Source organism: Cyanistes caeruleus, chromosome 2 (assembly GCF_971803275.1).
Source record: "Cyanistes caeruleus chromosome 2, bCyaCae1.hap1.1, whole genome shotgun sequence".
Taxonomy (NCBI): domain Eukaryota; kingdom Metazoa; phylum Chordata; class Aves; order Passeriformes; family Paridae; genus Cyanistes; species Cyanistes caeruleus.
The window spans coordinates 109,980,421-110,006,112 of NC_141702.1; the positions used below are offsets into that span (position 1 = coordinate 109,980,421).

The 25,692-nt window shown below is 53.4% G+C and overlaps 1 protein-coding gene across 6 annotated transcripts; it reads left to right on the forward strand.

The window, feature by feature from the left end:
* The first annotated feature begins 4 nt into the window (after positions 1-4).
* KLC4 (kinesin light chain 4) lies at positions 5-25,607 on the forward strand. Of its 6 annotated transcripts, none has more exons than XM_086879068.1 (16): positions 5-197; positions 10,806-11,072; positions 11,262-11,492; positions 11,842-11,920; positions 12,007-12,232; positions 12,541-12,628; positions 12,934-13,035; positions 13,346-13,519; positions 13,676-13,775; positions 14,266-14,318; positions 16,593-16,660; positions 16,742-16,850; positions 17,632-17,754; positions 24,468-24,592; positions 24,706-24,763; positions 25,128-25,607. In XM_086879068.1, exons 2-16 carry the CDS (start codon positions 10,824-10,826, stop codon positions 25,215-25,217), a joined length of 1,875 nt encoding a protein of 624 aa, XP_086735194.1. In that variant the 5' UTR covers positions 5-197; positions 10,806-10,823; the 3' UTR covers positions 25,218-25,607. The 6 variants fall into 6 exon arrangements, with proteins under 6 accessions (XP_086735194.1, XP_086735197.1, XP_086735195.1 ...); XM_086879069.1 differs by having other exon boundaries at positions 40-197; positions 17,632-17,781; XM_023923018.2 differs by lacking the exon at positions 5-197 and adding an exon at positions 1,773-1,915 and having other exon boundaries at positions 17,632-17,781.
* Positions 25,608-25,692: the final 85 nt, after the last annotated feature.

Below are 25,692 nucleotides of genomic sequence, written 5' to 3' on the forward strand. Positions count from 1 at the left end.
GCGGGGCCGCCGCGGGCCCGAGCAGCGGCCGCCGGCAGGTGGCGCGCTCCCACCGGAGAGGCGGAGGCGGCGGCCATCTTGGATTTAAAGGGGCTGCGCCGCTGAGAGGGCGGGTGGTGCCGGCCGCGGGTCTCGCCCCGCCCCCGCCGGGACCGGGACAGCGACGGGGACCGCCATCGAGGTCTTGCGCCGAGCAGGTTGGACGGGCAGGGTTACGGGGGCTCGGTCGCTCCCCTCGGCGGCCCTGGCGGGGGGAGGACACACGGAGCCCGGCGGCGCAGGCCGGAGCGGGGGCGGCCTTCCCGGGGCGACGCTCCCCCGCCGGCCTGGGGGGCGGTGGGACCCTCGCGGGCAGCTGGGGAGGTCCCTGTAGTGGGGCTGCGGCTGGCGTGGTTTGGGGACCGTGGTAGCCTGCCCTGGCAGCTGGGGCAGCGGAACGAGCGGGGGCGAGGGCAGCATTCGGGCCGTGCCCGCCGTAACGCTGCGGGGTCGTCGCTAAGGGCGCTGCCGGCTCTGCGGACTTTGGAGCCGGCGAGGCGCGCCCTGCGGGATCAGCCTCCTTCAGCTGATCACCGGGGGAGCCGCGGGCTCGGGAGCCCTGCCGGTGCTCGGGAGCCCTGCCGGTGCTCGCTCTGCTCGGGCAGCTCCCGGTACGCCTGGCCAGGAGCGCCTGGCCTCCCCGCGGGCAGGGCCGAGTGCCACGCAGGGATGGCCGGCGGAGGCCGGGAGCCCCCGAGGGAGGAGCGGAGATTGTGGCAGCTGTGGGTCAGCCCCAAGTCCCGGCCATGGCTGTTTCCAGGGTGCTGTGGGCACAGACTGCGGGATTCACTGTTCTATAATTAGTCTGCGCCTTCATTGCCAGGACTGGCTTTCACTGTAACACAAATAATGTTTGTTTGCGCTCCTGCTATGTAACTTATGCGACATGTAAGTGTTCCATAGCTGTACGTACCCCACAGCCAGACGGGTTTGTCCTCCAGAACTAGGGAACGGAGGACAGCAAGGTGCTTTAGGAAAGAAATACGTGTTGTGAGATGAGGCAAGAGAGAGCCTGCGTGTCAACATGGCTGGGCTATTCCTCCTGGGACACCTGAACCCTTTCCCCTTCGGGGATTCTGGGGGAATCCGTGAGGAGGGACAGGGACACCGGTGCAGCACTGGTTCAGGCAGATGTAGGTAGCTGGGGACATCGTAGGGAGCACCATGATAGTTGTGTGTTACCATGGATGTGATGGCTGTAGCAGCAATCCGAGCTGAATCCTATGTCATTGTCTTCTCTCTGAGAACAGCCAAAGACCGAACAAGCGCTTCCCAGCAGTACCCGGCCGAGCCCCACACTGCGCAGTGTGGGCATAACAGGGCTCCAGCCTTCCCAGATCTCTTGGCCAGTTGCTGTGGGCACAGCGATAGCAACCACGCAGCTGGAGCTCTGCAGCTACACCAGCTTGGCTTTAGGGGCTGGGATGGGGTCAGCCGTGGGGACACAGGCGAGGGTGGTATGGAACAGCATGTAAAGCCTTCCGCCACAGGATGGAGGGCGGGATGGAACAGGGCTTTGGTGGGCTGAGCAGGAGCCCGATGATGGCCAGTGCTCCTTGGGCAGCATTTGGCGGCGCCGCGGGGGCTCGGCCCTGGTCCTGGGCGCTGCCGTGGATCCCTGAGGAGGGAGCTGTGAGCTTGGCGTGCGTGGCGCTTTCTGCGCTCCCAGGAGAGCGTCCGACCGTCCTGTTCCCGGAGCCTGTCCGCATCCCTCCCCTCCCCCTGCCGCAGTGTGGTTGGCTGCCGAGCGCCGGGTGCCTGCGCCGCTGCTCGCTCCCGGGGCAGCGCGGCAGACGGAGCCGCGCAGCGCCGCGGCCGCCGCTCCTCCGCCGCCTCCGCGAGCACCGGCGCTGGACAAGCCGCTGCAGGCAGCCAGGTACCGCTCCTCTGCGGCGTGGGGCGGGGGACATTCCCATCCGGTGACTGAGACGGGCAGGGTGCCCAGCCGTCCTGGAACAAAGGACCGCTTTGATGCGCAGTTTCAGGCAGAGCTGGTGAAAACTTTTTTTCACTTGTGAAGTTTTCACTTAGCCAGGTGGGCGCAGAATTTCTCTATGGTGGTTCTGAGGGGTGAAGGGGTTTCTCCGGCTTGTTGTTTCAAGGATACGGAGCGGGCGTGCCTCCTGCTGCCAGACAAAGCCGGAGAAACGATGACGGAGGCAGGTCATACAGCAGTAGCTCTCAAAGAGCCTTGTATCGCCCCAAACCGTCTTTTCATTAATTAACTGCTTCCTAAGCTTCTCCGAAATGGAGGTGCACCCTACCAAAAGTGGTGGGCTGGGGGAATCGCTGGTAAGCTTCTGTGAAGGAGAGGATGCGCTTGGGAGGAGGTGTCTGAAGAAGAGCTGGGGGATGGTGCTGCGGTAGAATGCTCTGGCCAGGCAGCCGGGAGAAATCTGCACAATGGTGGGAGGCAGCAGCATATTACCAGAAACAGCAGGCTTCCCTGCGTCTTGCATAGCTGGCATCTGGCACTCTGCTGCAGTTCCATGCTCGGGCATGGAACTCTCCTCTAGTGCCCTTGGTCTCCTCTCTGCCATGCCACCTTGGAGATGTGGAAAACACCCCTGCCTGTGCTTGTGAGGAAAGAGGGTGGTGTTCAGCACACATGAGGTCAAAGATCTGGCCAGCTCAGACACAGGGTAAATAAACATGGCTGTGCTTTGCTGTAATTGGCAGAAGGAGCAGGAAGCATGTGTTCTCTCATCTGCTGTTTTGGAGGAATGTCCAGGTTGAAACAACAGCATTAACCCCAAATACCAAAATGGCTCTTGGGGCTCAAAGGACACGTGGCAAAATTCTGACCTTGGCAGAGCTGCTGGATAAATGCTTAATTTGCTGGGAAAGAGCCATGTAGCTCCTCAAAGAGCTCTAGCCAGACAGGGGAGCCAGAGATAGAACAGATCTTCTGCTTGTTATGCAGGTAGAGGTTTGTCCTTGTGACTTTGTCTGCCTTGCTGCGGTTTACAAAACCTGTTTGCTTGTGGAAATAGTAGCGCAGTCTTGCAGCCTGCAGCTGGCCTTTGCGGGTGCCCCACGCACACCATGGGGGGAGCGTGGGCACACCAGAGCCCTTCAGGGCGCACAGAGCGGCTCCAGAGCTCCTGCTGGCCCCATCTGCATCCTGGTTATCTCCCGTACTGCTCAGGCACATCCAGTGCACAGCCCTCACATTAGACAGATGCCTGCAAAGGCACTGGCTCCTGGGAATTACTCTGCCTGCTTTAATACTGCTTCATGCTGTCAGGGCAAGGTAATGGCTCTCGCTCTGTTTTTTATAGTGCACGACTCCCAATCAGATTCTGAAGCTGAGGAGATGCTTGCCCTGGCTCCGTTCCAGCTGCTTAGCTCTTGTCTCCACTAGCCTGGAAACATGTTTTAATGGTGTTTCGCTGTAGTCCCAGGCGCAGCAGATGCAGAATGGATTTGGTGAGCTGCTGCAGACATGAACAAGTTTAAAAACAAGGTCTTATCAGCTGATCTGGAGGTGCCAGCATAAGCTTGCTGGTGGGAGTGGTGATGACTGCTGTTCTCATTCCAATGGCCTGCTTGAAGGTGCAGGTTTTCCCAGCCAAAAAGCTTGGATTTTTTTTGGGGGGGGTGTAAACAATATGATATACAACCAGAGCAAAGTGTTTTTCTGCTAATGGCAAAAATCAGTGCTGGTTTGTTTGGGTTTTTTTTAGTTGGTTCGTTTTGCTGTTGTTGGTTGTTTTGTAGGGTTTTGTTGTTTTTTTTAACCCTTGTTGATTCCAATATCTATATTCTTTGGTATTAACAAATGGAGTGAGACCTTTCTGGTCTTGAAAGGAGTGAATGACCTGATACAAAGCCTACCAAACTACCTGCTCTGTCTTCCTCAGAGTGCATATCCGTATTGGAATTGCATGATGCTTTGATAATACAGGAATTGCTTGCTATGATCAGTCAGAACAAACAGCGGTACCTTTTGTCTTGTCCATTTCCAGCTGTGGGCTGGAAGGTGGGAGGGTATGGGAAGCTCCTGTGTTTTTTCTGTAGTGGTGTGAACATGAGTCACTATGGCCAAGTCCTTGTAAAGCCCCCTTATCACCACCTTGCCCTGGGTCTCAGGAAGGTTATGTGACGCTGTGTGTTTTATTAGAGATTGTGGGTGGTAGGGAGCTGAAACTTTTGAGACAGAGAGGGGTGTTGAGAGACTCCCTTCATGCTCTTTCCCTTTAGCTCCAGTCTCCTTGCGGGAGAGCGCTTCCACTCGAGCTGCAAATCTAGTTCCTTAGTCCTCGTCCCCTGGGCCTCTTGCAGACTGCTGGTTAGCACAGACATTCCCAGCACAAGCCTTCCAGTATCTAGGAAAAAACCCCAGAGGTTCACAGTCAGCTAGAGCTGGCATGTGTCAGCTGCTGAAAGAAGCAATCCTGTCTTGATCCCTGGGCAGCCCTCCCTATCCCCCGGACAGGCAGTCAACTTGTACTGTGTTATGCATGACTCTGAGGATTGGGGAAACTGGTCTTTCTGGGCTTGGAGACTGGCTTCAAAGCCATGTGAGAAGATGTCTGGATGCCAAGGAAAGTCCTGGTTTTGGGGCATAGGAAACAGCTTCTTGCATTTACTGCATGCTCTGTTGCTGCAGGTGGATTGCTTTGGGAATCCAAAAACCCTTGCAGAACCCTGCTGGAAGGAAAAAGGCACTGCATTCCCTTTCTCTGGGCCTTGGATCAGTTTCTAGTGCTGTAGTGCTGTGGTGCCTTGCTCCTTTGTCCTGAAGAGGTGTTCACTAAAGGCAAATGCATTGAGTTTATCTGAGGAATTCAGATGAAGAATTTTTTTACCTTTTTTTTTTTTTTTTTCCTCCATTCTTTTTTAACCATCCAGAGGATGGTTAAGTCATGGTACAGGGCCTGAAGAGTTTGTGGGATCTCCCTTTTGGGAGATGGCTCCTTTAGCTAGACACAGATACCTGATCAGATACCTGCTTTGAGTGAGGGAATAGACCAGAGATCTCTAAATGTTCATTCCAAGTAACACTGTTCAAGTAATACTCAAGCCAGACTCTTATTGAGGGAAAAGTTCCAACACAACAGTCCCTCTATAGTACTTGGAAGTCATCTGTGTGTTGGTTTAACTCTGTAGACTGTCTGCAGTGCAAGAACGGTCTGCACTGCAGGCTGACATTGGGAAAGAACTTTGAGCAGAAGACAGGACTCTAGGTGTCCCCTTTTTTGGCAGTAGGATGTAGAAACTTATGAGACAACTGGTGGCAGAGAATGTTATGGACATTAGAGTTTGAGTGGAATCTTGTGACTTTACAATCGAAGCTCAGAGATATGTTAGGTATGACCTCCCAGGATGCTGACTCCTGATGTCCTCTTTGTGTGTTCCTAGACGCTCTAAGGGAGCATCCAGGCATTTCTGGCAACAGTAACAAGCATCGAAGAGGACAATTCCTGCTCTGTGCCTCACATGAACCTCAGCATTTCTTGTTTTGCCCATATTAGAGCATCTGTGGAAATACCAACTTCGGTGTGGAGCTCAGCAGCACCAGTTTGTCCCTTTTCTGTGGTTCTGCTCCAGGTGGCCTGGGATGGTGACCCTGAGTACAGTGGCTCTTCTAGCAGTGGTGTTTCAGTGTGCAGATGTTCCTGGCAGTGTCAGTGTGCCCTGGCTGTGCAGTGGAAGCCTCAGAGGCTCTGCACAGCTGACTGTAATCTCCTACAATCTGTTTGCTTTCTGACACTGTGGTATCAAAATAAGAAAATTTGTGCTCATGACACAGCCTCTGTGGTGGCTGTAACTTTGTCACTCTGTTTGCTTTTTACTGCTTTTATATTGTTTTTCAGCATCCAAAATATTAGGTCTAGTTTTGTTGCAGTGCCCCTTAGGAGTGAGAACTCACTGTCTTATTTGCAGTCTCACTTCCAGCTTCATTGGAGGTCAACCAGTCATTCCAGAGACCTTTTGTTGCTCAACGGTAATGAGCTGGCAGAGATCCAAGGAAAAACAAACACATCAAAAAACCCTCCCTACTTTTATCAAGTCGTTTTGCTTCCCAAATTTATAACCTTGCTGTTTCTCCAGGTGGCAAAAGCATGTCTCTCAGGAGGAGACTGGGATAATTATGATGAAGCAAGACAATGCCCTGTGTTTTCATTTCTATGGAAACCATTGCTGTCTATCTCCCAAATGTGGCCACTTGTTCTTGCTGTGGGTCAGACATACTCTTTTCCACAGGATTGCTTTTTTCCAGAACCTAGCTGTCTTTCTGCAACTACCTTACATCACTTATATCCTCGGATCACCTTCTCCTACGGAAGAATTTGCTGCTGAAAATCTGTTTCACTTCTTTACAGAAAGTGCTGGCAGACTAAATGCAGTTTGAAGAATGCTGCAGTTATTGTCTTGTGCATGCACAGAGGTGATGAACTGCATTATCTGAGTTGTTTTTAGACCTGAGATCTCTGTCCTATTGTAGTTGATTCCTGATTTTCCTGGTGCTGCTCCCCACCCCCATAGTCTTCTAGCATTAGGCATCATAACCTAAGCTTTAAGATTCACTTGGACCCATTTAATCTGGCATCCTTGTAGATGTTGTGGGTTGAAGATAGAAGCAGTGAAGCTTCCAGCTCTTTCCTCTTAAAGGTCTCGCATGTGGGAGCAGTTTTGGGAGGCAGAAAAATGAGCTGCTGAAACTGCTGATGCTTAGCGATTTTGCGGTTATGCACTTGAATACAGGAGGAAGGTTTTTGCCTGGCAGGATGTACTTGCTGATGGATTCCCGGCTGATTGCTGCAGCTGCCACAAAGCTCAGTGCACGCATGTTCCTCCTCTGTCCTCCAAACGGGAGCAGAAGAGGGGAGATGAGATGGGTGTTGTCGGAAAGGCAGGCTATTCTAGCAGCTCTCTGTAAATAGGGAAGATGTGCCAACTAGAGCGGAAACTTGCGGGTGGAGACCTGGGCTGGGACACCTGCAGGTCCATGAGGACTGCAGCAGGATAAGCTGGGAACAGGGCTCTCCATCTCTCAAGGAGCTTGGTGGAAAAGCATTCTTTCTTCCTACTCCAGTCTGAGCCCCACCCTGCAAAAGGCAAACCATGATGTGTCCCTTCCTCTCTGCAGAAAATCTCTGAGTGTTTTTTCTGCCTGGGTAGAGGACACCCAGTGCCCCTTACTGAATGTGAAGGAGTAGGAAGGGTGCATATACAGCAGCCTCAGCCTGCCTGACCTTGGCATTGGCTGCCATAGTGAGTGTTTCCTCTTTGGAGGGCTGAGCACTGAGTGTATAGACCTGACGGCACTGGGAAGAACTAGAAATAAAATCTCTGGGGGGAATTCCTGCTTTGGAAGGTTAAGTCAGCTCCCACTGGTGTTTGTTGCTTTTCTTTGCTGTATAAGAGGTAGCAGCATTCAAAAGACTTCTCAGCAGTCTCCTCTTTGTTTTCTTGTTGACCAGCTTTGTGTTGTTCTCTGTCCAGTCTGGACTATCCTCTGTCCACTGTTGAACATGAAAACATGTTGGTACCTAGCAGAGCTATGCTTCCAGGATGTCACCAATGGGGAGAAAGGCTGAGGTTGTTACAGATGTTTGCACAGCCTGTGAGAGAAGAAAATCCTCTTTTGGGATGTCTTGAAGGATCTGAGGATGTAGTTGCAGGGTAGGATGAGTGTTGTATGCTGTGGATTAGGATGCTTTGGTTTATTTTTCCTTCTCTGTCTGAAGTCTTTGCAGTTTCAAAAAACAAGTTGATTCTGAGGACTGTGAAACGCGTGAACATTTTCTGCTGGAAGGGCTGAAGAAAGCGTTGCTGTAGTAGAGATGCTGATGGTTTAACACACAGCAGTTTCACAGTTGAGGAGCAGTTATGTTTACAGTGGAATTAATGAGGCTGATTTTCTATGGATCTGGGTCTTGTCTTTCTGACTCTGTTACCTAGCAAGGTGTGAGGTCTGGTGGCTTTTTATTCTGTAACATGTTCCTCTTCCCAAGGTGTTTGTATTACACTTCTTAAAGATGGCACCATAACTTTATAACACTTATGTCTGTATGGGCATAAGTAATGCTGCAATATTTCACAGTTGGCCCAGTACACACAGGGACTTGTACTGCTCAGCTGTGAGAGTTTCAGAGAAGAGTTCTATTTTTTTGTACATTGGGTATGAGGCCATTACTGGGTATCTTCTTGTGTCCCGAGCATTGCCTGTGGTCCAGAGAACCGCCACTTGCCAGTTTCCCTGTTTGCAAGTGAGTCACGGTCTTTCCTTCTAAATTGGAACCAGTGATGGGCCATTTAACCCTTTAGCAGTTATTACTTTGGGTTCTGTGGAAGAGGTAAGTGCATGCTGAGCCTTCCTGGGAAGCTGTCTGAACCTATTTTAGAGCACAAGAGTGCTTGGCCAGATGAAGCAGCACTAACACCCTTTGGGCTGACAACCTCTTTTCTCTAGGGATTGGAGTTGTTGCACATTTCTTCCTGAGTTGTGCTCACCTGCAGAAGTCTGCATTAAGCAGGGCTTTCCTTATTGCTTGAGCACTTGATCCCACTCCAGGTGTGTCAGAAAGGTGGGAAAAAGAGTAACCAGGGGAACTGTTGACCAGATATGCTTAGCTGCCATATTCTGGAGAATGAGTTTGGAAGACAGGGTATCAGTTGCAACCAACTCTCAGCAAACCTATTTTTACTTTTGAAACAATAGTCTGTGTCCTTTATCTTGACCTTCATAAGGTTTTTCGTGCTGTTCTTATCATATAGCCTTCTCCAAAGCAAACTGGCGTGTGTCATGGTCCAGATGAGACTGTTTTGGTATAAAATGCCCAATGTGCAGGGTTAACTGCATTGGGAGCATGACAGATACCCAAAAGTGAAAGATACAGTGAAGTATGATTCAGAATTGGTGCTGATGCTAGATCATGAAATGAACGTGATGTCAGGATTGTGACTTTGGGGGAGGATGACTCAGTTCTTGTTCAGAGGTGTGAACAGAAACCCAGTCTTCAAGAGACACGAGGTGTTTCTGCCCTGCTTGAGGGTTCAGTAAGGTCTCCACTGTGTGTTGAGGGTTTGCTCCCCTTCCTGAGGGATGGATGTACCTCATGGGAACAGAAACGAAAGAAGAAGTTGAGAGTTCAGGCCTATAAAACAGCTGGAGGTAAAGTGAGGCTAAAGAAGAGGAAAGGAGTGGGTTTGATAATGAGATGTGTGTACTTGAAACAATTGTCCCAGTGCTGTTTGTCATCTTCACTTTAAGTGCTGCAGTGAGGAGGAAGCTGGGCCTTTCTATTGCTCAGCGCCCATTCCCCAGTAGCTCCCTGGCACTTGGGCAGGGTGCACAGGTGAGGAGGAGAGGAGCCCTGCCAGAAAGGGGAGCTCTACTTGCTCTGTTCTTGTAGCTGGGACAATATTTCTGTTCTCTCAGTACAACAGGCACAAGGCAGCTGCTGAACAAAGAGCTCAAACCATGCAGAGGTGGGTCCGGCAGGAGGTCAAAGGCGGATCTGCTGGCAGCAATCCTCTCACCTCCTCCTGTGTAGCTTCTGGGCAGTTTGCCAGCTTCCTGGCAGCAGGGCCCTGGGCACTCAGGTTGCAGAGGCCTCTGCCAGCTCCAGGTAGCAAGGAGGTGCTGCTGGGCAGGTGCTGCCTGTGCAGGGCATTGCAGGAGGCTGGTTTTGGGGTGACCTGATAGCAAAGTGGGAGGCGGCTTTACTGTTGAGTAATGTGAGGAGGCTGCTGGGGTGGCCCAGCTGGTGGAAGAGGCTGTGACTGTGCTAGATGAGTGAGTCATACAGCAGCCAGGGTCTTGCAATGAGGGGTCTTGCCTGTCTCTTCTGTCTCTCAGCTGCTGGCCTATTGTGTTTCTTTAGCTCCTGGACTTTGTATGCAGGGATCTTGCAGCCACACTAACATTGTGGGTTGTGGTGCTTGGTGTCCCTGTGCAAAAGCAGTAGCTGGGTACTTTCCCACTGTATATCTGGGGGGAGCAGGACAGGGAAGGAGTACAGAGTTCTTAGCTCATCTTTAGGAGTCCTTGGGGTGGCAGCAGGGTGAATGAAGATGGAAAACCTGTTGGTGTTTCAAATCAACACCTGCAAAAGGATTATGTTAGCGTGACTGTAGCTGTTGGTGTATGTCAGCTTCCCCAGTCAGGCAGTGGTGTGGTGTGTCTTGCTGGTGGCATGTCCCTCAGTGCCACAATGGCAGTTCTGTGCTGAGGCTGTGATCTTCAGGATGTACTCTTCTGGTCAGGCATTATTTTGGCGCAGTAATACCACTGATGCCTCCCTATCTGAGATGCTCTTCTAGGAGATTTTCCTTTGAGGAAGCGGAAGGCTTTGAGCTGGCATCCCTCTGCTTTGTGTTCCCTGCTGGAGACAGAAGAGGTGCTGAGCTCTGACAGCCTCTCTGCATCAGTGCTCTGTGGGCAGAAGGTGTATAGATTGCAACCCCAGCTCTGCTAACCACAAATCTCTGCTCTTAAATAGAAGCTAAATTAGTCTTCCCCCTGCTGGGAGTGTGGAGGTGTTGGAGGTCATCACTGGTTGTAGCCTTTTTGTCTCCTATCCATGTGGGTCACCTGCCTTGGTTGCCAGCACTCCCAGCCACAAGAGCAGAGGCACATGCCCTGACAGCTGCCTGCTGCCAAAAGGAGAGGGGAAGATGAAGAAGAAAGGCTTAGAGTAGGCAATCGGTTAAATGCTGTTTCTGACTGCTTGAAGGAGGTTGTGATACTTGTCTGGTTGTGGCTCTCTGAAACAGCCCTGGGGCACTCTGGTTTTGTCTTGGTCTCTGTGCAGGGCTGCAGGAGTAGGACTATGTCCACCATGGTGTACCCAAGGGAGGAGAAACTGGACAAGCTGAGCCAAGAGGAGATAATTTCCAACACCAAGCTGGTAATGCAAGGGCTGGAAGCTCTCAAGAATGAACACAACTCCATCCTGCACAGCTTACTGGAGACCATCAAGTGCCTGAAGAAGGATGAAGAAGCCAATCTCGTGCATGAGAAATCCAACCTGCTCCGCAAGTCAGTGGAGATGATAGAACTGGGGCTTGGAGAAGCTCAGGTGAGAGTGGTGGGTGATCCCTGAGGTGTTATCTGGGATAGACAGAGGAAGGGTAGATATGTGGCCATTTCCCATAAGCTGCAGGGGTGGGAAGGGGCTAAGTGTAGAAGGCTATCATGGGTGGACCCTAAGCATGCATGTGAGGGAGAGACAAAATTGTGGTTGTTACTGACTGAGACTCTTAACAAGGTGATGATGGCATTGTCCAACCATCTGAATGCCGTGGAGTCAGAGAAGCAGAAGCTGCGTGCTCAGGTGCGCAGACTGTGCCAGGAGAACCAGTGGCTGCGTGATGAGCTCGCCAACACCCAGCAGAAGCTGCAGCGTAGTGAACAGACAGTGGCTCAGCTGGAGGAGGAGAAGAAACACCTTGAGTTCATGAACCAGCTGAAGAAGTACGATGAGGATGTCTCGCCTTCGGTATGCCCCAGTCCTTTTGAGCAGCTGCTTTTGTGGGTCTGGGAGGTTGGACGGGGAGAACTGCCTACGTGTGATAACATTGCCCTGGATTCTGCCCCTTCCCATGCACCCTGTATCCCATGCATCATGGATGCACCTATGCATCCCTGTAGCAAAAGGGGGCCTGCATGAGGCAGAGTCTCTGGATTTTGTTTTGTGGGGGGACATGGTGGCAGAGACAGCAGAAGAAACTGAGTATGTTGGTGGGCTGCAGAAAGGCCAAGAGTTTGGCAACTAACTCAGCCCAGGCTGAGTCTCTGCTGCTGTCTCTGCTGAGAAATGACAGTATTTGTGATTCTCATCCTCTCAGGAGGAGAAGGAGGGTGACTCCACCAAGGACTCTCTGGATGACCTATTCCCAAATGAGGAGGAGGAGCATGGTCCTGGATGTAAGTGTTTGTTCACGCAAGGGAGCTGCCTGTCTCTGTTTAAACCTGCTGGGCCAACTGTGCTGTGTTTATTTCTGTGCCCACAGTGCCCCACCAGCACAGCAGTGCTGTGGCAGCTGCCCAGCAGGGAGGTTATGAGATTCCTGCACGCTTGCGCACCCTCCACAACCTTGTCATCCAGTACGCCTCCCAGGGACGCTACGAGGTGGCTGTGCCACTCTGCAAGCAGGCACTGGAGGACCTGGAAAAGACATCAGGCCATGATCACCCTGATGTGGCTACCATGCTCAACATTCTAGCACTAGTGTACAGGTGAGCATGGTGGGAAGGGCAGGACTGGGCCAGGACAGCTTTCTGCATCTCATGTTTCCCTTTACAGCACATCCTGGGGCGCTCCCCAAGCTTCCTCTTGTTTGCCTTTCAGAAAGGTTTTGGCCTAGATGGGCTATTTGGTTTGCCAAACTCTCATCTATAACTAGGGACTGACTAAAGCAGGGAGGAATGGAGAAATGAAAGGACTGTGAAGGGTGGGTCTGTGTGGAAGGAGCACTGTTCATAGTTCTCTCTGCTCTGGGCTGTAGTGTCCAAATGTCAAATAACTGGTTGACTTTGCACTGCAGGGATCAGAACAAATACAAAGAAGCAGCACACCTCTTGAATGATGCTCTTTCCATCCGTGAGAAGACTCTAGGCAAAGACCACCCCGCGGTGAGTGTCTCTCTCCTCTTTCACTCACTTTTTCACCTTTGCGTGCTGCTGGGGCACTGTTTCAGCAGTGTTTAATGATTCAGTATTTCCTGCTGGCTGGTTCAGAATGGCCTGTAAGGAACTGGCTTCTCTTGGATCCTGCAATCCTCCAGGGCAGCCTTCTATCTCTGGACCTCCTTCTCTTGAGAAGCAGCAGTACTGCAGGCGTGGAGGAAATGGGACAGTCGGTGTTAGTGTTGCTTGTGCCCCTTGTTTGGTCCAGTTGGAATTTGCTTTGTTTCATGGAGAAGCTTCTGTCTCTGTAGGTGGCAGCGACTTTGAACAATTTGGCTGTTCTCTATGGCAAGAGAGGGAAGTACAAAGAAGCAGAGCCACTGTGTAAGCGAGCCCTGGAGATCCGTGAGAAGGTACAAGTCTCCCATGCTCTTTCTCCTTTCATCTCTCTCTGTGGGCTTTCTCCCATTACTTCAGTTCATGTGGGAGATCAAGGGCCTATCTAGTCTGTTCAGATGCTGATTCTGCCACCACCTTTCCTGTCTCTCCAGTGTTTGCAATTCTGGAGAGGCCTGCCAGGAGGTGGAGGCTGGAATTTCTCCTCCTTGATCCTCCAGACCTTGGCTTTTGTCTGACATAGGCATGTGCTAGGGGAACTCTGATGTCTAGTAATTCCAGGAGTCTGCTGCAGTCTTTGTGGCTTCTCTTCTTCTGTTCACCCAGGTTCTAGGCAAAGACCATCCTGATGTGGCCAAGCAGCTGAACAACCTAGCCCTGTTGTGCCAGAACCAGGGCAAGTATGATGAGGTGGAGTACTATTACTGCCGGGCCCTGGAGATCTACGAGAGCTGCCTGGGTCCTGATGACCCCAATGTGGCCAAGACCAAGAACAACCTGGTGAGGCACTGGGGAGAGGCCATGTGGTGTTGGGGAGGGGGGCTGTGGGAGACATGAGCCTTGTCTGGTGCTTAGAAACAGAGCAATAGCTGCAAGTGGTGGGCAAAGTTTAATCTGTTTCCCAGTGGTGCTGGAGCTGTTTCGTTTTGGTTGCAGGCTTCCTGTTACCTGAAGCAAGGCAAATACAAAGATGCAGAGGTGCTGTATAAGGAGATCCTTACCCGTGCTCACGTGAAGGAGTTCGGCTCCGTGGATGGTTTGTACAGCAGAAGTCCTTGGGGCTGGGGAGAGGTTTCCTGGCTCTCAGCCTAGGCTTGCCTGGTTCTGGTGTTGCCCAGACTGAGGGATGGGATGCCTTGCAGGGCCTCTGCTTTGGGCATCCCTTGAAATGCCGCCATTCTAGTATGTTACACAGTTCTCCCTCTTCTCTCAGGAGTCTAAACCCAGTCTTCACAGGGCTGGGAATAGTAAATGGCACAATCATGCTCAAGCGTAGGCTGAAGTTTCTCTTGTGCACCTGGCACCTGTACTTATGTTGGGAGGACTTGTTCTTTCCTTCCCTTGTCCTGCCTTTACAGTGTCGGTTGCCTCTCCTGGGACTCTGAGCCAGGGACTAGGGGGAGGATCTGGAGTGTCACTTCCCTCTGACGAGGTGCTAGCTCTCGGGACAGAGTGCTGGGCTGTATAGGAGGCAAAGAACAGCATGGGGTGGTGAGTGGACCTGTTTTGCACTCTTCCCCACACAGATGAACACAAGCCAATCTGGATGCATGCAGAGGAGAGAGAGGAGATGAGCAAGGTGAGTCTGATCCCAGGGGATTTGATCTTCTCTTATTACACCCTTTCTCTTATCTCCTTCTTCCTGGAGAAGCTGCAGTCTGAAGAGCTGCCAAGGCCAGGAGGTGTCTGGAGAGGGGGTACAGCACTGCTGCTCCCTGGGCCGGCAGGGAGGGAAGGCCCATCAGAGAGCACGGTGTTTTATCTTGGGCAGGGCTGTTCAGTCTCTCTGCCATGGCTGCATGCTCTCTCTGCTTTAGTGATTGATCCCTCTTGGGCATGCAGATGATGGAAGATGGCAGATGGCAGAGAGTTGTGCTGCTAGGCCTTGGCACTCTGTTCGGAAGAGCTGCCAGTACCCAGAGCACAAGTGGCTTCTGAAGAAGCTCTAAGGCTCTAGGGAAAAATGGAAGTCAAGAAGAAACTGCTGCTGTCACCTTGCTTAGGAAATGGAGCCATATCTGGAAAAGGTCTTTGCACAGGGCAGGCCCTAGCTGGCCTCTGAAAAAGGATAGAAATGGACTGTGCTTGCCTTGGACCAGGCTAAAAGGCAAAGCTACTGTTGCTCCTGCAGCCCAGGCCCTGCTCTGTGGTCAGTAAACGCAGCAGTTGTGTCTTCACCAAGTGTAAGGCCCTGTTTGTTTTTTGGCAGGTGGGTGAAGCAGTAGAAAGAAGGGTTCTGATCTAGTCCTGTACCTGCAGTGGGTCTCTTCTTTTGCCCTCAGAGCCAGCCCCAACCCTACAGGGTTCAGGCAACAGTTGGGCAGGCTTGACTTAGTGACTATGAGTCCCATCCTAAAAGCAGCCCTAGAAGCAGGGCAGTGGCAGGTGCTTTGCACAGTATCCTGTGCCTCCCCATTGAACCACTCTACATGGCTCCCAGCACAGGGCACTGCTCAGCTTTACACTGTTGTGGGTGCTGTACTGCAAGGGCTCTGCTGCAAAGAATCTGCTCTTGCTGCAGCACCATCCTTGAGAAATCCAAGCTGGAGTAGAGTCTGGGCTCCCCTGCCCTGTCTGGGACTGAGACTCTTCTGATGGTGTCTTTGGAGAATTTAGGGGTCAAATGTAGATAGCTATAGTATGAAGCTATGCTCCAGATAATGCAAGCTCTGCCATGGGGCAAGGGAGCAGGCTGAGACTCACAGTTGGAGTACTAGATTAATTTTACATGTGAGTCTCAGGCAAGGGCTAAGTCTCTTTCCCTGACTCTGGGACTCCTGTCCTCAAGGCAGCTGTGCCTGTGCCCCAAGCAGGGCTGGCATTTCTGTCCAGGCAGCAGCAGTAGTCACAGACCTGCTTGTATTCCTGGCCCAGGAGCTGGGGTTGATATGCTCTGCCTTGTGCTGTTTCCATATCTTCTGTTAAAATGTATTAAATTCCTCTGACAGAGCTTTTGTCCCTTGCCCCGCTTTCCTGGCAGCAGAGTTCATGCCATCAGCAGGCATCCTCTGTCCCTGGTGCCTGCCCAGGCTGTGTAGGCTCTGGTGTGAAGCAAACTACATGTGCCTATGGCACAGGGAAACTGGCATGTGGGATAAAGAGCTGAAAAGTGCTGTGGGAGTGAGTGAGAAAAATGGTCCCCACAGAGAGAGTTTCTTCTGGGCTAGAGGGTAACTCATGCTGTGGAGCAGTGGCTCCCTGCACCTTCTTGGTGTCGTGGTCCTACAGACCCAGGGCTAGCAGCTACTTCCCTGGAGTGTGGGTTGTCCAGATCTTCCTTCTTGAGCATCAAGCTGTGCCCTGTGCTATTGCTCTGGCTGGCAGCCTGTTTGCAGCTGGCTGGGCATGGGGAGGGGATAGCTAACTGGGCTGAGCTGCTGTAGGGCAAGCCTGACCTTGTAGGCCAAAGGCTGGGATGTGGCTGGCTGATTCCTTTGGTACCCCTGGCTGAGGATTTAGTGTCCATGGAGACTGGCATGTCTGTGGGGTTTTGTCTTCCATTTGCATTTTGGTTGGGGTGTCATGCCCTCCGTTATGCCATGAGAATAGGCTGTGTTGTCCCTGCTGCCTTTGATACCATGGAAGACGGTAAGGAGGTGGGATTATGCTCCTTCCTGAAACTAGGATATCACTTTTGCTTGTGGCCCAAATCTTGTTGCAGCAAACACACATTTAACTTTACTACCGGGAAACTGCTGGGCCTCATCACTGCATTTGCATATTGTGTTTCCAGAAGTTGAGCTGGTGCAGGGATGCAGCCTGGGGTCTGACCCTGGCATCCAGTGGCAGAGCACAGGCCAGAGAAGGGCGGTAGGTATGGAACTAACAGCTCTCTTCTCTCCTCACCCTGTAGAGCAAGCACAGAGACAGCGCTCCCTATGCTGAGTATGGTGGCTGGTACAAGGCCTGTAAGGTTAGCAGGTAAGAGCTGGTTTGGGGGCAGCTGTGGACTCTAGAGGGGTGACCAGAGGGCTCCTGCTCACCTCCCCTCTATCACCACAGCCCAACTGTGAACACCACTCTGAGGAACCTGGGTGCGCTGTACCGGCGCCAGGGCAAGCTGGAGGCAGCCGAGACCTTGGAGGAGTGCGCGGTTCGCTCCCGGCGACAGGTAACCCCAGAGGGACCTTCCCTGGTGTGGAGGGCATTGCAGGGCTTGGGGTGGCATGTTATGGCACTGCCTTGGTTAGGGTGTGGTGAGGGACTCTCCTGGGCCTCTCTGATGTTCTTTGTTTATGTTCCCATGACACCAGAGGGCTTTGGTATTTGGGGATGCATTTGTGTAGAGGTCCACATGTGTGTAGGTGTGTGGAGTGGCGCGTGTGTGTGTGGATGGAGCAGATGTCCATGTGTGGGGAAGGCATGGCTCACTGGGTGCAGAAATACTGCAGCTGGTTAAGGCAGGTTACTGGATTTGTCAGCTACTGGGGAGAACTACGCCTACTGGGATGTTTCCTTCACCCTAATTTTTTTGTCCAGAGGCAAAAAATACCTAGAATTTCTTAGAGTTCCTCTTGCCTTAAACTCCTCTAAATCCTCAAATAATAAAGCAGGAGCTGTAAGCACCTAGCACAAGACTGAAGGACAGCTGAATCCTTCATGCTTCAAAATGTGAAGGAAAACAGCTGTCAGCTTTGGGGTAGCAAGCCCTTGTTCCACAGGGTTGGTTATGGCCTTGTGGGGACTCACTGAGCTGGGAGTTCAAACAGAGACTGCTAAATGCAGGATGGCATTTGGCTCCATCCTGGTTGTGCTGGGCAGTTTTGGCTGTGATGGGGCAGTGGCCAAGAGAGGTAACAGGAGCCAAGCATAATGATGGCACAGTGGATCTCTAGAGGGAAGGAACACGGAAAGACAAAACACGGTTCTTCCTTATCCTTTCCTACTTGCAGGGCATTGACCCAATCAACCAGACGAAGGTGGTGGAGATCCTGAAGGAGGGGGATGGCACAGAGAGACATCGGAGCCTGGGGGGCAGCGTCAAGTACGAGAATGCCACAGACGGTAGCGAGGAAGTGAGTATGGGCGTGGAATGGAGCGGGGTAAGTACAAGACACCATCAAGAATGGCCTCAGCCGGCTGCCAGAGGGAAGGGACAGCCTGGCTGAGGGCTGTCCCTGCGTGGCCTGTCGTGGCATCCTTGTCTGCCTCCATTCATTCCCTGCACATTTCCTTCCCCTTTCTTGGCATGAGCCAGCCAGCCCGCAAAGGTGCGTGTCTGGGTCTGGCTTCTGGTATACAGAACAGATATTCCCAGCTGAGGGCTCCTGCTTCCAGGGAGCCGCCAGGCCCTGGCAGTGTGCAGCATGAACTGGTCCTGGTCTGCCCTTAATCTTAGGCTTGTAACCTTATTAACATCTCTCCCTGCTGCTCCCCTCTGGAAGCCCTGGCTGAGAGCATCAGCCCCATCTCGGGCTCACCCAGCCTGTGAGAGCCTTTTGGCTGTCTGTCCTGCACTGTGCCACTGATGATGCTGAACCTGGGCAGGGGGGTGTGTGTGTGATATGCCTGGTGTGTCTGTGACTGACTGACTGACTGACTGACTGACTGACTGACTGCAGGGCACAGGAATAGTCAGTAGCCAGCATCTTTACTGTCCCACTCTCCTGGTCTCATGCCCTCAGCAGGCTCTGGCCAAGCAGAGGGGATAAAAGGCAGGTCTTTGCAGAATGGGAGGGGGGGGCTGACCAGTGGAGGCAAGAGACTGGTGTTAACTGAGGAACAGACAGGGCAACCTGAACCTGTCTAGGCTTGCTCTGAGGCTGAGGGTGACTTTGGTCACTAGCACTGAGTTTGGAGAAAGGTAGTGATGTAGGGCTGGAAGAGGTGCCTTTTGTCTCCTGCAAGCAGGAGGATGGAGAAGAGGCAGCAAGTGAGCATGGTGCTGGTGGGTGCTTGGCTCACGGGCTGTTAATGCTTACATTCCTTCTGCAAACTCTGAGAGCATAGAGTAGCTGGGGTTGTTGTAACCTGGCACAGGAAAGGCACTGAGCACACAGAGTCCTTCGCTGCCCCCTTACATTTGCTGTCACTAACCCTTCCCCACCTGGCTCTGCTCTATCCCCACTTGCATGAGCTCCCTCCCTTCCTCTTTTTCTTCCCTGTTGCCATGACAGCCCTTCAACACTCAAAGCCTGAAGCCTGCTGGCTCTCTTGATTGTGGATTGTACGTAGGAGGTGGCTGAACGGGATCTGAAAAACAGACCCAGCAGTTTTACCAGATGCAAGGCTGTCCTTTGCCCCAAGTCTTGCATCAGGACCAAAGAAGGTCTTAGCTCTGGCTAATCATCAGCTCTAGGCCCCTGCACTCACCATTAGTAAGGAAGCAAGACAAGCACAGAGGGGAGGGCTGCAGGTTTGGATTAGAATCACCTGGTCCCTATGCTGGCTGGTGTCTTTCTGCAGCTCCTTCTGACTGTGCTTGGTGTTGGGTGATCTCTTTGCACTGGTGATGGTTTGGGAGACCTTCCTGGCAGTCTCTGAGCTGATCATCCTAAGGCAAGTAGGTAGTGCCACCCTCTCCCACAGCCAGAATCAGGGAATAGTCCCTGCTCATATGACCCTTCCCCAGGGGTCTTAGCAGAGCTTCCCTGACCCAGACAGCTGTAAATAGAGGATTTGAGGGCTAGCCCAGCACCCTGGGGGACACAGCTGCTGCCACATGATTCCTTTTCCAGCCTACTGTACACATAGCCAGTCTTCTCTTCAGAGCCAGCAGCCCTGCCCTGTACTGAAGCTCTCTGCAAAAGAAGGCTGAGGCAGCTCCTGCTGCTCCTGTCCATCATGGCCTGTTGTTTTCTGTGTTGGTCCAGAGACCTCAGATGTGCTGCCTTAAAGCAGCCTCTGCTGCCCTCCCCTAGCTGTCCTCTGCTGCAGGCAGGGCTGTGGGAGTCCCCAGGGTGCCCTGTGCCCATAGGCAGCTCTGGAAGCACCTCAGGGCCTGGACCAGCTGCTTGCTGCCCAGGTAATTGGGATGTGAGAACAGGAGAACAGGGGGACAGCACCAGCTCCATGGTGCAGAGGCCTTGGTGGGTACCCAAGGCCCAGGAGCAGGGAGCCCTTGGAGCAGAAGACCCAGGCTGTTCCTCCCTGAGCTAAGCTGTTCCTGCCAGTCCACTAAGTCCACTAGCAAAGTGAGGCCACAGTTTCAGTTTCACAAGACTCTTTCCCTGCCCAGAAGTGGCCTGTGGTCTCTGCATGCATCCTGGGCCTTGTCCCACCTGCTCCCTAGGTGACCTACAACCTCACAGCCTTGTAAATTGTGTCTTTCTCCTCTCTGTGCACTAGGCTTAAATGCCTCCCGAGACTCCCTTTCCCCTCCACCGCAGTCACCTGGATGTTTGTGTTGTATCTTCCGACTTTTCCTCCACACCATCCCTCCTTCCTCGGCGAGAGCTCCACGCCAGTCCCCCAACCCTCCTGGCGCGCGAGGGCACCGCGACGCCTGCAGAGGAGTGCCTGGCCACATGGCCCAGCTCCAGTCCCGTGGCCAGCAAGAGCAGGAAGAATCTGCGAGGAGCTGCCAGCTCCCCCAGGCCAGGGTGATGAGCCACCATCCCCTTGCATGCCCCCACCCCTGGCCTGCCCTTGCACATCCCTGGGGCCCGGGCCTGCAGGGGATTGTCTTCACTCCAGGCTTACAGACTCCATTGTCAGTAGACATCCTCAGCCCTCCTAGCTTGTTCCCTCCATCTCTACAGAGGCTCGAAGATGGAGGGCTGTTATGGGTCAGTGAGGCCTGGCCTAGGCAGGGCTGTCATGTGCCCAGTTGCTTTCTTCCCTGTAGGCTTAGCTGATATTAGTGCCTTGTAGCAAACCTGTGCTGGCTCCCAGTGGGATGGGCTCTCCCTGCAGCACGGGGTAGTCCCCATCTTGCTCCCCTCCTCCCTGCTGAGCTCTGTAACCCAGGAGCAGTGTGTGGGTCTCTCTGCAGGGGCACAGGAGTCTAGGACAGTCCATAGAGCTACTGTACATCCAAGATGAGGTGAGGGGGCAACAGCCAAGGACTGTGTACAGGAGCTGGCCAGCACAAGCATGTTTGGCTGTGACTTCCTGACTGGATGCTATAGCCAGGTTCCTCATCTGGCATCAAGGGGTGAATTAGCCCCCCATTGCTACAGGGTTCTGAAGTGTGGCTGGTGGGAGAAGTGGGGGTGAAGTTGTTTGCTGTTCCTTGAAAGCAGATGAGGGATAGGAGGAGATAGGAGGAGAGTTTTTTTGCGAGACCCCAGATCGTTAGAAGTGGCTGAGATGGGGAATGGCCTGGATTGGAGCAGAGTGGTTGGGAGAAAAAGAAGGTACAAAGACAGATGTAAGGAAGCAAAGGGCTAGGGCTGGAGGTGTTCTGAGCAGGTGGGAGCAGATGGGATGGCTGGAGAGACGTTGCTGCAGGGGTAGGGGCTGGATTGCTCTCAGTTCTGTGGGGCTGATTGCAGTTTGGCTGTCCCTAGCCAAGTGGGTGGGAAATGTGTAACCCTGTTACCAACAGGGTCACAGTGCTGACCGTGAGGGGGTGTGGGAGTGGCTCAGTGCCTCTGATGGCTTCAGGCCTTCACAGGGTCTGGTGCTGTTAGTCATTACTGGGATATGGAATGTGTCCCAGGGCCAGACCTCCACTGTCTTGGGTCTCACATCCTTGAGTGTACACTGTCACCCTGCCTCCTATAGGAGGGGAACCTCCCTGGCTCTCATATCTGGCAAGAAAGCTGGGAAGGCTGTAGGCAGCTAGATAGAGCCCAGGGGCCAGCACAGGACTCCTCCTTATTTATTTAGCTAGATCCTTTCTTTATGCTAGTTAGCTGGCAGGTTGTGATACTAAATGTGCTTATGTCTGTCTGGGCCTGGCTTTCCTGTGGTGGTGCAGAGCCTTGGGGTATATGCATGCTGCTCCCCTGGGAGCTTGTGCTTACTGAAAGGAAGCTTGTCCCAGGATCATGGGGTGTGGATCCCAGGGCTGAGTGCTGCAGGGCTGTACCTTCCCTGCCTCCATGCTTCTGGAAAGTGGTGAGTTCCCGGTGCAGGGTGTGTTTGGACCTCAGGGCCACCTGCCCCTGTGCTTTGCCATGTCCTGGACCTGGTGCTGTAACAACCATACCTCTAATTAAAGGTAGACTGACCCAAATTGCTGCCCTGTGCTTCTTTCCATGCTCTATAGGCCAGCGTCGGTCAGCCCCGGGGTGGTGGGTGCAAATGCTGCTGGAGCAGGTTTGGGGGTGCTTGGTGTCTGTCTGTGTGTGTACAGGGGCATGTGCTGCCCCCAGGGCACCTCTTCCAGGCTGAGCATTGGAGATGAAGGACCCAGCTCCACTGTGCTTTTCCCTGTCCTCCAAATTGGAGTTGCTAGCAGCAACCTCAGCTCTGTAACCATGTGTGGCAGGGCAGTCCTGGGGCAACTGAGCTTGGACCTTCCCCAAACAGGCATTTCTGTTTAGCCAAAGAAATACTCCATTGTGTCCCTCAGTGCTGAGTTCTACATGCTGCCAAATCCTGCCCAAGTCCTCTGCCTCCATGCATTAGGCAGGGTTGGGAGCATGCAGTGGAGAGGAGCTCAGTGGTGGAGCTGCTTGGTTTTTTTTTTTTGAATGCTCTCATCCTGGTGGGTGCAATGGGGTGGGGGCTCTGCGGCAAACCAAACCCATAAATGTTCTGGGTTAAAAATAACCCGTCAGAAAACGGAGTGGGGGGAGAAGAGAGGCTATTTTTAACCGAGCATGCAGCAGCATTTGGTTCTGGTGTTGGTCTGCAGTCAGTCTGCATCACGGCAGCTGGGAAAATGTGGCTCCATCCTCCAGCCCTGATATATAAGAGCATACTTCCTGGCCTGATCCTGCTGCCCTTGTACCATGGTCCTGCTCCCCTGTCCCAGCTGTGTTCCCTCTTCCACCCCTGGTTTATGTGCCCTGGGAAAAGCAACAGTGCCTGGTATAGCAGTACCCTGCAGGGAGATTGGTGACCCAGTTTAAGTCTGGTGGGGAGGCAAAAGACACCTCTGCATCTTTGCTATTGCTTCACACTTGATGTTCAGCTAATCCAAAACCTGCCTGGGATGCCTCATGCAGAAATTGAATTGTTTACTTTGCTGCTTTGGGTGCTCTCTGCATTTCTGTTGAGTGGGTCCCTTTGCAGCAGCAACACATGGCTCTCAACTTGGAAGACCCTCATCCCAGTGAGAATGTGAAGAGGTTCAATGCACTTGTTTTATCCAAGAAGGGATGAGATGAACACCAGGAGAAGGGTTTGCTGGTAGGAAGAATCCTGGTCAGCTGTTAGACAACAATCTAGGGCTGGATCAGCTTTGGGTAATCAGAGCAGAGGAGTGCTGGAAAAGCCTTCCCCAAGGGCCACAATCTGTAATGGTCAGCACAAGGGGGGTGAGTGGCCTAAGGCAGAGACCCTGCCTACCTGCAGAGCTGCTTGGGCAGTGCTGAGGTAATTGCTGCTGCTAGCCTGAGACACAAGGCATTCTGGTCATTTGGAGTGCTTCAAAGGGGCTCCCTCACATCTTTGTAAGGAGTAAAAGGGCTTTTGCCGTCACTTTACCTGTTTCTTCTGCCCCAGTGTTCCAGGGGCCATTCAAAGCAGGAGCAGGGAAGACTGGTGTTATCAGGCCAGCGGAGCAAAAGTAATTCCACATCAGCAGTGGTGTCACAAGCAGGCCAGGCCACAGGAGAACAGCTTGGTGGCATGATGACACGGTGGCATGGTGTGGTGTCATGCTGGCAATTCGTGCCTTGCATGCATGTGGAGCAAAGTGCAGGAGGTGGACTGGAGCCTGTCAAGGGCTGAGAGTACCTCACTGAGTACTGGGGACTTTGGAGCATGTGGGAGGAAACTGGCTGAGCAACAAGATTTCAGGCTGGTTTTGGTCTTCTGACAAAGCAGGCAGACATAAAAAGCCCCCTGTAAAGTGCCACCCCTAGGGTAGCTAGTGGGGCTGCATGCAGCTAAAGTTGGGAGGCCTAGGAGTGAAGTGGTGCTTGCTTGGCAACACAGTGCTGGTGCAGCCAAATGAATCCATCCCCAGTGGAGCTGCCTGAATTGCTCCAAAGGCTAAAGCTAATTGTCTTGGGGCTGTTAGAGTTGGGACAAGGCTGTGTGTGCAATGTGAAATGATCTTGTGTGATGTGAGTGAGCCTGCAGGACCAAGGCGTGCATCTGTATGAGTGCTGGACAGAGAGGAGGAATGGTGATGGTGTGGTGAAGAAGGGCAAGGGGAGGGGGAGGATGAGGATGGTCTCCAGCCAGCAGCAAATGAGAGTCCTTGAAATGAAAGTCTCAACAGTCTGTCCTGGCCTGACAAAAGCATCCCTAATCTTGGGACTCCCTTGTTGCCTCCCTGGCCACTGGGACTGCCTTGGTAGTTGCTGCCTGAGCTGTTGCAGGTGATGCAGCTGTGTCATGTTTGAGCAGGACTGTGCAGATGCCAGTGCCATTTGTGCTGGCAGCCCAGGGCAAGTCAGCAACCTGCACTGGGCAGGAGAGCTTATCAGGCTGGATGAGCCAGACAACAGCGGCAGGGGTCCCTGATTCCACGATTATCACGTCCTGTGGAGAACCGGGTGAGGGGAAGCCATGTAGTGAGCAGTAAGCCTGCTCTGGGCCAGGGCTATACCCTCAGTGCACATGGGCAAGAGGATGTTTGGAGCCAGTTCCAGCCACTCATCAGCAGCATGCCAGAGCCTGATCAGTGCCACTCAGCCATCACCCTGGCTTGTGTCTCTGTGTCCAGGATGGCAGTGGCACTCTCCAGCGCAGCAGCTCTCTGGGAAAAATCCGGGATGTGATACGGAGGAGCAGTGAGATGTTGGTCAAGAAACTGCAGGGCAATGGTCCCCTGGAGCCTAGAAACACCAGGTACGTGTGAGGGTCAGGCTGTGTACCGGGCAGATGGGGGCCCTGACACCTTGTGTGTCTGGGTCTGACCGAACACAGCACAATCACATCTGCTCTCCTCTGCTTCTTTATAGCATGAAACGAGCTGCGTCCTTAAATTACCTGCACAAGTCTAGTGATGCTTCGTTTGAGGTAAGCACAGTGTGAGTGGTGGGGCTGGTACAGGACTGTGCATGGTGCTGGGGGCTGTGGCCAGTGGCACAGGGGGTGAGAGGCATATTAGTGGGCCCAAGGATGCAGTGCTGAGAAGCCCTGGCTTGTAGCTCTTCGTCTGAGGTCCGAGCACCAAATCTGAAGATGTTGCTTCCAGGTACCCACCTTCCTCCCCACAAAGCTCAGCCGTAGACTGGGAGCAAAGGCAGCAGCTACTGTGTGTGACAGCAGCACCAGGGCTGTCCTGGCTTGCAAGGCAAGGGGTGCAGGAGCTGGGGTGGCAGCTTTCGGGCATGGGGGTGGAGTGCAGGTGCTTACCTCATGGGCACTGTATTTTTTCCAGGGCACCCAAGGCCTCCGTGCGGAGAGCAGAGGCCTGAGCGCCAGCAGCATGGACCTGTCCTCCCACAGCTCCCTGCTCTCCTCCAACTGAGCTGGCTGCTCCGCTGCTGGGCACCCTGACTTCGCGCTGCACGGGGCAGCGCCCGCCACCTCCCCACACCAACTACTCTGTACTCCCCATCACCGGTTCTCGTGCCACCGTCTGCCTGCCCAGCCCGGCCTCCCCCGGGGGTCCCTAGCTAGTTCGGGCACCGCAGCCCGCCCGCATGCTCCTCTGCTGCTCACCGGGGCCCGCAGCTCTGGTGGCCGCATGCTCGGTACCGGTCACACACGCTCGCCAGGTAGAATCGCCAGCCCGGGGAGGGGGGGCTGTCCCCGGGCCGGGGCAGCGGCGGGAGTGCCCCATGCCCCCGGGACGCCGGTCCCCCGCCGGATGATCGCTGTACTTTATTTTATTAAATAAAACCGACCCTAGAAGCGACCGCGGCTCGGCCTGAGGGGGGCGGGGCGGGACGGGGCTGGGCGGGCGCCGCCTGCCGGGGGAACAGGGCGACGCGCTCCGCGGG